This window comes from Gekko japonicus, unplaced genomic scaffold (assembly GCF_001447785.1).
Source record: "Gekko japonicus isolate JY-2015 unplaced genomic scaffold, Gekko_japonicus_V1.1 scaffold2001, whole genome shotgun sequence".
Classification (NCBI taxonomy): Eukaryota; Metazoa; Chordata; class Lepidosauria; order Squamata; family Gekkonidae; genus Gekko; species Gekko japonicus.
The window spans coordinates 193,870-205,624 of record NW_015167595.1 but is presented as its reverse complement, the minus strand read 5'-3'; the positions used below and the strand labels follow the sequence as shown (position 1 = coordinate 205,624).

Sequence of the window (11,755 nt, the reverse complement as noted above, 5' to 3'; positions counted from 1 at the left end):
ATATATATATATAATTTCTGTATATTTATACTTGGATATATATATATATATTTAAAAATAAAACTTTTTCCTATCAGTAATATAAGCCATTACTCACTGGCTGACATTTTTCTATCATAACTCATCTAACATAAGACAATGTCAGAGACGCTAATCAGAGGCAGATTTTGGTGTCTGAAGTGTTGTAATACCAGCGTTTCTAGCCCTCTGAGTCATGATAGCTGCTTTAACTTTAAGTACACACTTTATAAAAACATGGACATATTGTAAACTTAACCTACATATTTCTAAATATGCATAAAATGTAGAACGTCAAGAGTACTGTGAAGTGCAGGGCTTGGGCAACATCAAACTGGAGGCCTTTTGTCCACAGAGTTGTTGTTCAGAAACACTTTTTGAAGTGTGTGTACACACCACTCCCAGATCCCTTAAATTTGAAAGCCAAAGAGTTCTGCTAAGCTGTGGGGGGTGTGTGTGTTATGGATATTTTAAGACTTTCCTCCAACAAGCATTTTAAAAAGTGCAAAATAAAATAATTAAAAGCCACATCCTCATATTTATGGGGGCTATGCGCTGTTGCAGAACTGTTTTTATATTATTCCTCATCAGCACAACAGAATGTAAGTCCAGCTGTGACTGGACTATCTCCTACGCCACGTTTACTATAGCCACATGAAACAATAAACTGCCACTGTAGTTCATTACAACTCAGCCAATGGCTCAGTTAAACCCAAACATTTGCCATTTAAGCTCATTTAAGTCCCACAGATGTGGAACAGAGCTAGACCGGGTTAAACCCTAGTTACTTCAGCTTACCTAGAGTTGTGAATTGGAGTACTGAACACCTACTACATTTAACAGTGCCATTGTAAGCAGAGTTACACCTTTCTAAGCCCGTGGTTTTAGAAGGTTGTAGCTCTGCTTATGATGGCACTGTCAGAAACTGAATAACTTCATGTTCTCCACAGAATTATACAGTCAGTTAGGAAGTTTTGGCATCCTTGGAGGGCTTTTTCCCCAAGGTGCCCCAAGGAAGATGCAAGAACCTTGGCGTTCTCGCAGTATTGCACAGCCTTCATTAGATCTGTACTTCCTAAGAGATCACAGCTAGAGCCAAAAATGTGAAGTCTCTTGATGGTCTAACATGTTTGAGGCAGGACAGAGAAGAACAGAAGAGGACTAGTGCCTTGCCACGACCAGAGCTTCCCAGAATGTTCCTCTACACGGACTGGGCAGACCCTGTCTATATGCAGGGCTGCACAGAGAACAGGAGGGAAATTATGCTGTACCATATTTGCTCTTCCTGCACAAAACAGCGTCAGTCTTATGTCATGTTCTTTAAGGTACTGACTCGCAGCTCAAGCTGTTAAATCAGTAAAACCAGAGTACTTGCATGTAAGGCAAAATTAGTCCCAGAGACTAATTCAACAGAACTAAATCCGGTGACAATCTGGTGCTTTAGCTTAACTGGATTGTGCACTGGGCTGTAAAACACCTGCAATACTTCAGACATGCCTCTAGCACCATCACAGAGAGTGAGCTTGCCAACAAAGGGCAGGCCAGGAAACAACATAGCTTGGGCAAATCTGCTGTTAAACAGGAGGGTTTCCGTAACACAGGAAGGGGGACAAGACACTTCAAGTGTATAAAAATTAACAGGTTTTCTTCTTCGGTTAACTCAGGTGATTTTTTAAAAAAGTTTTGTTTTGTTCTTTGCACATATTTAGTTTAAGACATCTTGGACAAGGTGCATTCACAGCCACTTTCTCAGGTTGCTAGTTACACATAGCTCTCTTTGGATAAAAGTTGCCATTATTAGATTATAGCTCTACTGAATTAAGTAAAATTTTAAAAAAGTGTTGGGTGGCATTAAGGCTGAGAACAATCAGACTCACAACAGTTAAACAACTGAGGGTGAAGTGACATCCATTTTCATCAGTTTTTTTTTATCACCAACAGATGACAAATCTCTACATAAAAATCAGTTGTTGACATCCCTGTCTTGCACATATAGGGGCACACAGAACACAGACCAATTAGAAATTTCTCTCCAAGACTAGGGGAAGGAAATTGTTCTCAAGGCAGATGTTTGGTTTTCAATATATGCACACACCTTTGTCCCTCTGTCACCTCAGGTTAAAAAGGTCAATGAATCAACACACACACACACAAAAGAAGAAACTTGTAAAAATCTCTTTACCAAAGTGGAAAGTGAGATGAAGTATGCACCACAAGCCACAGTCCCTCTTTTGAAAGTTTAGTTCCCAGAAAAATAAAGACTGTCCCCAATCTAAAAAATGAACAAACCTATATGTCAGTCAAAATATAGTGGCTAGTAGCCTAGACAGCAGCCATCCAGGCTATGGGATTTGGGTCCTATAAGTAGATATGATGCAAACAACATAGGAATACTGTTCTGTGTACATAGTGCATGTACCACTTTGCGGATACCGACAGTAAACAAGATTGTAATACTAAGTTTGTGCGTTTTCTTCCAAGAAGCAGAGAGATGTCTCCAGCTAGCGCAAGAGCTGTTGTGAAGAGGTCATGAGAGGCTGCCACAGAAGGGATTAGAACTCTGTGCTTTTCAGTATCCCATAGGCACTATACAGCTTGGAGAGAAGCTCCTTCTTCTCCTGCTCTGGCAAGAAGCTAGACTTGGCTGCATTTATGTTCTGCAAACAGAAAAAGAACATGCAAGCTAAACGTGACTTTATTCCAGAAAGTATCAACTTGCACTAGTATTTCTGCAGGCACAAAGCCTCCATGAGCTACTGAAGCACACAAACAGAGTTGAAATAATGTATAACTGTGCTGTTTCTAAGTCTATATTTTCACCCTTTTTGTTGTTTTAAAGGAAAGCAATAGCCTTTAGAAACAGATTTTTAAGGTCCGAGAACAAGGCTCCTTAGGTCATGGTGAAGTGTTCTTTTAAAGAGAAAAATGGAATTCTTTAACTGCCAGAACTTGCATGGCATTAAATCTCTAAAACTTATTAGTGGAAGGGCAATACTAACACTACTATATTAAAGAAGCATCTGATCAAAGTCTGAGTTCAGTGGCACCTTTTAAGACCAACAAAGTTTTATTCTGGGTATAAGCTTTTGTGTGCATGCACACTTCCTCAGATACACTGAAACAGAAGTCACCAACCTTTACATATAGGTAATGGGGTAAGGAGAATGTTGCCAGGAACAGCCAATTAGAGTCAATTTGCATAAGCAACTGAGCAGTAAATATAGCTAAGACTGGATAAAGGCGATTGGTAAGACCTGTGAATAGGAGCAAATTAGCATACAGTGTACTAAAGTTAACAAACAAATGTGAGAACTGTATGATGTTAGTATGTGTACTGAGATAAGAAATCAATGTCTCTGTTAAGCCCTGGGGGTTCCAGTGTCCTTAGTGTTGTGATAACTTGTAACTCAGCAATCTCCTGTTCTAGTGTTTCTGAAGTTCCTTCGCTATAAAACAGCTAAAGAATCAGAAATCGCTGCTGGGTGGAACGAAAGCTGGAAGGATCAGGAATCTTTACATGGATTTCACGTAATCCTTGCACTGATCCAACCCAGTAAAAGTCAATAATTCAAGGACTGAGCCAGTGAATTTCCATGTCTCCACTCATTCAGCTCCATTTTCCTGCTGTAGAAAGGCCTTGGTGGTGGTGGAAGTCTTGGGGTCAGATCTTCCATTCTTCCAGAGAGGCCTTTTCAAATGACCTCTAAGACTAACAAAGGATTAATGGATACAAATCTGACATCAAGAATCACAAAACTGGGAAACCTGTAGGAAAACACTTCAACCTTTCAAGGCATTCAATGGGGGACCTCAAAGTAGCTGTTTTATTGCAAAGTAACTTCAGAAACACTAGAACAGGAGATTGCCGAGTTACAAGTTATTACAACACTCAGGACAGCTACATGACTAGGGTATTACCTGCTCCCACAATGAGAGCTACCCCACATCTGTACTCAGACATCCGAAGGCATGGGGACAGTAAAGAGGCAACCATTGATGTACGCTGCAGATGTTGCAGACTGTTAAGACAGTGGGTATACAATTATGTAAGAAGCTATCACGTTTTGTACAGTTTTTCACCATCTGCCTTAGTACATTTCTGTGCTTTTTGTCCTTGAAAACCACATGAGAAACTGATGCACATCATCCCATGCCCTATCTCTAGTAAGGATTCCACTTCCTGGTTACATCATTTTAAAGGAGGAATACTCTTACATTTAAATTTAGGGGTTGATGGTGAAAGCATTTATTTAAGCCTCCTTTTTTTCCCCTTTGCCACGGATACCTAAAGCGAGTGACAAACGGAAATTTAAAACAAACAATACAATTAAAACCAGAAGCCATCAGCTTAAGGCACTGATGGTCACAGATCCTTCTGCCTTCCCCTTCCAGCCAGTTTTGACATTTGGGGAATTCTCCCTAGGTTGTGGATCCACATGGCATAATAGCCACAAACGTCAAAGGGCTGCAGGTTGGAGGGGGCAAAAATGTTCCCTCCAGTCTCTTGCATGAATGGAGCTCCACAGATAGAGAAGGAAGAAGGGGAACAATTTCACCCCTTTCCCTTCCCTTCCCTTCCCTACTACAGACTCTTAAACTAGTGTGGCTATTATTCTGCACAGGTCCTGTAACCCCGGGAATAACCGTTCCAAGGGGAACAAGCTCAAACCTACTTACCACCCTCTGGAATTCCTGCTCAGTGAAGCCCATGGAGTCCTTTGCTATTTTGTAGTCTGTGTGAATTGTGGAGTTAAAAATGAGTGGGTCATCCGTGTTCAAGGAATAATTTGCACCATCCTTCATAAACCTGGAAAATCAGAATTGAAACTGGGACAGTTTTAAAGCAGACTTACACCCTGTATTTTTCCACAAAGTAAAAATATTTTGAGTTGTTTGCATATTCGTATCTAGCTACACAATTTCCACCAAGCTATAGGATGAAGTGCATAACTGCATGTTCCTTTTCTTTTTTATAAGAACAGATAGCTAAAACCTCAGGGAATGCTTCAAAGCAAAATCAGGAGCAAGACAGCTAAGACAGACACAGCAATTTGGGGCTTAAGTCCAATGGCTCTCAATGACAAAGACCGGATAGGAACAAAAATATATTTTATTCTCCCCCCCCCCCAAATATATGGAGCCGCATTTCTCTGTATTACTTAATCCATTTCAGCAGTCAAGGGGGAAAAAATCAAGACATATTGAGATGACTAGGTACACTTTGCTTCATGTTATTGAACAATAATGCAAATATAAATAAGTGGAATGCAAGATGCTTTTATTTTAGATATTTATACCCTGCTTTAATCCCCGGTGGGAACCAAAAACAGCTTACAACATCATTCTCCCTTTCTCCATTTTATTCTCACAATAACCCGGTGAAGTAGGTTAGGCTGAGAGAGAGTTAGTGGCCCTAGGTCACTCAGCAAGCTTCCACAGCAGATGGGCCATTTGAACCTGGGTCACCCTAGATTCTAGACACTAACCACTACACAATTCTGGCACTATATAGAAAATATAAGGAATTCAACAACTTACCTCACTACAGGATGATCAGCAAAGCTGTTTTTACATGCTCCAGTGAGATAACTAGACCAAGGGCATACCTGTATGTTGGCCATGTTAAAAAAAAATCAAAGTCAAAGTCCACTTTGAGGACACGACTCTGCCCTTATAAAGCAGCTTATAACTTTGCTGAAGACAATTCTCTCATTTATAACTCCTAACATTCATCCTTTCCAAATATACCAACCTCTCTTCCTTACCCATGGAAGAGGGCATTTGTCAAGGCACCATGATGTATAAAATTGTGAGCATCGTCATCACAGTCATTCCAACACAGCTATGAAAACAGGATTAGGCAGTACATGCACAATTGGCTCCCACAGGCTTGCCAAATGGGATCAATTGTGCCTATTCAAGAATTATTTGGGGAGAAAGGACACCACACCAAAGCCACTCCTGCAGCAGCACAGACTCTGCAGTCAACTGTGAGGTGAGTGTGCCAAAGAGAAGGTCACACATCAGGATATGTTCTTTGTATAGCTGCCCCAACGTTTTAAGCCAATTCTTTCAGAGTTTATCTAGAATTTCTCAGGTGGAAAGGGGAAGAAGGAGAATGACATATGGCACTTTCAGTGTTCTCTCTAAACTGAGTTAATGTGAGCTAGCTCACAGTTTTATAGCCTCTGGCTCACACATTTTTGTCTTAGCTCAGGAAGCATGGCTCCAGAGCAAACTAATTTATGCAGCAGCCAAATCGCTCGCTCACAACTTTAATGCCAGTAGCTCAAAAAGTAGAACTTTTGCTCACAAGACTCCACAGCTTAGAGGGAGCATTGGGCACTTCCTGTCTGAATAAACGGTTTAAGCCTTAATCTTGCTTAGCAATGCCCCCCACTCCCAAGTAAATGCACAGAGATATCAGCACTACCTGCTTTTCTATATTCAAAAGAATGGAGATCCTTCATATTTAGGACAATATGCTTATTGCATGTTTGAGGAAAATGTGGCAAATAACATCAGGAAGCCACAGTAACCTCCCCTGGGGTTGTGCAATAGGGAGAGAGGGTTGAGTCACGCGGGATCCTTGGGCGTGGCCCATGTATTAAGTGTTTTAAATTGTTTTATTGTTGTTTTATCGCACTGAGTGCCATACTGCTGTAAGCCGCCCTGAGCCCGCAAATGCGGGGAGGGCGGGGTATAAATAATATTAAAATAAATAAATAAATAAATAAATGAGGCATCAGAGTTGTATTGTGCATATCTCCTTGCATAGCTGATATGTAGCCGGAATGAAATACCAAGGAGTTTGTTTTCAAATAAAGCCAAAATTTCTCAGCAATACAGAACAAGATCTTCTCCACTGTCAGAAAAAACTATGATAATCTATCCAGGGCATTGTGCTACAATATAACTCTACTGGGAACTGTTTTTGTATACATATAGTCTGTCTACAGAGATGCCACCCTGTAAGATATTACCTCAAAATGCATGTTTTGTTTCAACAGCTGCTTATAGAGAGAGTCATCTTCCAAGACATGGTAGCCATGACCTATACGCTCTGCCTTTAAGATGTGGATTGCCTAGAAGACACAAAACAAACCAACCGGGTGTTTATTGATTATGTTACTCTGAGCAGGCAGTGTCCTTCACCCCCCTCTGAGAGACTTATTCTGCCACAAGAAGTTAACACAAAAGCTACATCTGTGAACATCAAATCAAACATAGGTGGTATTACTCAAACTATGTAATATTTATGAAAACCATACTGTTCTATTAGTCACAGTACAGGCATGGGCATCTGAAAAGTATGCAGACGGAGAGTGATTTCAGCAAAGCGTACTTTATTCGATCAGGAACAAAACAGCTTTTGCCGGCTCGCAGGCTGGCTTATATTCCCTGTGAAACCGCCACCCATAACACCCCACCCCCACTTCCCAATAGGTTATTTACAGGGGCCGAGAGTTCCATAGGCTCTCGGCCGGGACCTAGCACCCTGATTGGTGCGGGCTAGGATCCGCATAGTCTATTGTCTCTAAGAGCAAAGCTCAACGTTTGTGCTTGACCGCGTGGAGCCCTAGCCAGCCACGCGGTCTGACTGGATATATTACAGCATCTATAAAGCAGAACATACCATAAGGAAAGACAGATTAGGTTTAGATGAAGACAGAGTGAAAACTGGTAGAAATCTGGGATATGCAGATGACATCACATTACTGGCAGAAAACAGTGAACACCTGAAATGGCTACTGATGAAGGTTAAAGCAAAAAGCCCTGAAGCAGGATTACAACTGAACATCAAGAAGACAAAAGTAATGACTACAGAGGAATCACACAACTTTTAAGGCTGACAATGAAGAAACTTAAATTGTTAAAAGATTTTGTATTCCTCGGTTCAATCATCAACCAAAAGTGAGACTACCACCAAGAAATCAGAAGGAGATTGAGGGCAGCCATGAAGGAACGAGAAAAGATCCTTAAGTGTAAGGATGTGTTGCTGGCAACCAAGATCAAGACAATTTATACCACAGTATTCCTCATTACTATGTACGGGATAATGAAGAAAGCTGATGGGAAGAATGGAGGGTTTTATGGATACCATGGACAACCAAAAAGAAAAGTAAGTAGGTTCTAGATTATTTCAAGCCTGAATACTCCCTAGAAGCTACAATGGCTAAACTGAGGCTATCAGACTTTGGTCACAGAAGACAAGACTCACTAGAAAAGACAACAATGCAGAGGCAGGCAATGGCAAACCACCTCTGAACATCTTTTGCCTTGAAAACCCTACAAAGTCACCATCAATCAGCTGTGACTTGCCAAGAACAAAAAAGCCTTGGGGCCAGGGTACTCAAAGGGCCATCTCCTCTTCAGCCTTCCAGCCCTGCTTTCTGTGCTCCCACCTACAGAGGCGAGTTCAATGGTGACCAGAGAGAGAGGGCTTTTTCTGTGGTGGCACCTTGCCCTAGGAATGCCCTCCCCCTTGAAATTCACCTGGCACCTACTTTAGATTTGTTATAGCTGTAGCCATTAAGTCACAACTGACTTATGGCAACACCGTAGGGTTTTCAAGTCAGGAGACTTCCAGAGGTGGTTTGCCATTGCTTGCCTCTGCATCACGACCCTGGTATTCCTTGGCAGTCTCCTATCCAAGTACTAGCCAGGCCAAACCCTACTTAGCTTCCAAGATCTCAAGGTCCGATGCAATCGGGCTATCCAGGCCAGGGCACCCTTTAGATATCAGGTGAAAACATTTCTTTTGACCCAGACTTTTAACTGTATGGTTCCCATCTTTAAAACTGTTTTAATGGTCTGCTTCCAGTCTAAGAACAGTTTTATGAATATCATTTTAGGCTGCTGGATGTTTTTATGCCCCTGGCTTTTTATTATTAATAATTTCTTACACTGTTTCTATGATTTAATTTTTGTAATATTTTGAACTGTCTCCAGCAGGCCTCCAGGGAGATGGCATATAAAATTTCAAGCTAAAAAAAACTAAATAATTACAATGCCTGTTGAGACTGATTTTGCAATGACAACAGTTTAGTGCAAGACTTCCATCAAATTATGAAATCTTGCTCCAAGCAGAGGAAGTTAAGCCATTAATACATATTGTCTCCTTAGCATGCTAGTGCTGTCAACTTCCAGTCCAAAATATAATACTGTCTATAAGAACAACCATCATTTCCGTAAGGTCTATGTTTGCATCCCCCCCCCCAATAATTCCCAGCTTTGTAGTGGAAAGGCCTCAACAAATGCATAAATCATGTCTGCACACTCCCTGAGAGTTTGCCAGTTTTTTCTCAGCAGCCCTTCTCACCTTAATGGAATACTGCTCCAAAAGCATCCCCTGACATTCAGGAAAGTAAGAGGAAGAGTGTTTTGGAAGAGGCTTGGAGAAAGAATGCCACTAGAAAGAGGGAAACTAAAAAAAACCCTGTGCATACCCGTTATGTATGCGGACCACCACCAGGGGTCCGCGGCGAAAGTAAGGACCTTGGTTCCTAAACACAAAGGGGACCTGGGATCCTAGACCACCTTGTGTCCACCAATAGGCCCTCTGGCGGGAAATTCAAACCCTCCAATGGGACCCTGGGTGTGCAGGGTGGAGTGTATATAGTTGGCCCTTGCAGGGCCAGTTTTTCAGTCTTGTGTGTGACGTATACGATAAACGCGTCTGAATGCATGTCGTAGTCAGAGTCTACATGCGGCAAACCCAGTACTTTACAATACCGTTTTGGATTCTGACTCAAAGTTTCTAATAGGTATGTCTTTGTTAGAAACTGCATTCACAGAATGGGACAGGAATGGAGGTGGGGATTAAGGGTTATCAGTAAGCACAGCTGGGAAAAGAACTCCAAGAAAGAGAACAGGGAGATGTGAAAACGAAGACGACTCTCCAATCAGACCCTGAGACCTGACGTTACAGAGAACAAACAGGCACAAGCTTGGATCCCAGGGTGCTGTTCTGTTGATGCAACAACAGTTCCCCCCAACAGAACAGAGTTTTCATTTGCAGAAGGAAGGTTGATTTTTGCTGATTTCCTCTCTCCTGCTGCAGACTCCCACTTTGCCCCCCACTCTATTCCTGGGGAATCCACTGAACTGCAGTGCCACATTTTAGGGGGACACAGAAAGCTGCAGAGAGGGAGGGGGAGGCAGGGAATTTGCCTTCTTCAAGTGCAATTCTGCTTGGGCTGCTCAGAGCCCGAGCTACGGTTTTCTTTTTTAAACCTCTTATTTTATAGACAGATTGACTAGAAACTGGTGTTCTTTTTAATTAGCATTCTCAGCATTCTAATGGATGTTAGCAGTTTCCATTGGGGAAGAAAACTGCTATAATTTGATATACCTTGGATGTAATCTTATGGCATTTTCAGTTAGATCTATTTTCAGAGTTTTGTGGTGCAGTTTTTACCTCTTTGATGACCTGGGGTGGTCCAGCTTCACCAGCATGAACAGTCCGATGAATGCCACATCTTTCAGCTTCCTGGATAAAACAAAAAATAGAAGGCCACACCATCAGAGGATTGTAAATGGCAGCAAGTGGCAAATGTCAGAAGAAAACAGGTTTCTACGGGACAGTATTTGCTATCTTAACTACTTGGCTACAGGGGTGCTCTCTCTCCCAAAGAGTGAAAGCAACTGTATTATAAAAATATAATGCAAAGTTACAGATGCCAATCTCTTGCAATTTCAGCAGGGCTGGAGGAGGGAAAAAGCACCCCAAAACCAATAGCTGTTATTCATAAAAAGCCACTTTCAGGGAGGAAACTTAGGAAACTGCTTGGTACAGGAACAAGTTGACTGACCAACTGACAATTAATGAATCCCCCACCCAAAAGACATGCATGATTCCTATATCATATATACAACTGGATGCATGCATATTGACACAAATGGTCCGCCAAGTGCCAAGAATATGCTACTTCATCAATTGATACCATTCGCATATCTAGAAGCTGACAAAGGTCAATGAGCAAAACTACTCCGATTAAGGAATGACTTGATAAGGAGTTATAATAGGAGGCTTTATAGTTGTGACACTAATATGAAGCAATCTAAACAGTCACAGGGCTTCACGCTGGATGTATAATAGAGAGCAACACTGAGATCTGGAGTCTCCCATTAAGCCTAGAACTTGTAGCTCCAATCCCTCATCTTCTAGTCCCACACTCACTTTCATGCGTTCTAACACACTGTGACGAAGATTCTCCTTTACTGACAGACATAGGAATAATTGTGGCCAAGTGCAAGGTGATGAACATTGGAGCCAAAAATCCTAAATATAAATACACATTGATGGGGTCTGAACTGGCAGAGACTGACCAAGAGAGAGATCTTGGAGTTGTAGTAGATAACTCACTGAAAATGTTGAGACAGTGTGTGACTGCAATAAAAAAGCCCAATGCTATGCTGGGGATTATTAGGAAGGGTATTGAAAACAGATCAGCCAATATCATAATGCCCCTATATAAATCAATGGTGCGACCTCATTTGGAATACTGTGTGCAGTTCTGGTCACCACACCTTAAAAAGGATATTATAGCTTTGGAAAAAGTGCAGAAAAGGCCAACTCGAATGATAAAAGGGTTGGAACACTTTCCCTATGAGGAAAGGTTAAAGCGCTTAGGGCTCTTTAGCGTGGAGAAACGACAACTGAGGGGTGACATGATTGAGGTTTATAAGATTATGCATGGGATAGAGCAGGTAGGGAAAAGAGGTACTTTCTCCC

At 41.6% G+C, this 11,755-nt stretch overlaps 1 protein-coding gene across 1 annotated transcript in view; it reads right to left on the bottom strand.

Annotated features, from left to right (window-relative positions):
* Positions 1 to 101: 101 nt before the first annotated feature.
* ADA (adenosine deaminase) overlaps positions 102 to 11,755 on the bottom strand; it is a 41,260-nt gene continuing 29,606 nt past the window's right edge. Inside the window, exons 7-11 of the mRNA XM_015413975.1 lie at positions 10,439 to 10,510; positions 7,002 to 7,103; positions 5,557 to 5,624; positions 4,696 to 4,825; positions 102 to 2,675 (exon numbers count right to left, since the gene is read on the bottom strand). Coding sequence (XP_015269461.1) covers positions 2,571 to 2,675; positions 4,696 to 4,825; positions 5,557 to 5,624; positions 7,002 to 7,103; positions 10,439 to 10,510 — 477 coding nt within the window. The 3' untranslated portion in view covers positions 102 to 2,570. The remainder of the gene's footprint in view (positions 2,676 to 4,695; positions 4,826 to 5,556; positions 5,625 to 7,001; positions 7,104 to 10,438; positions 10,511 to 11,755) is intronic.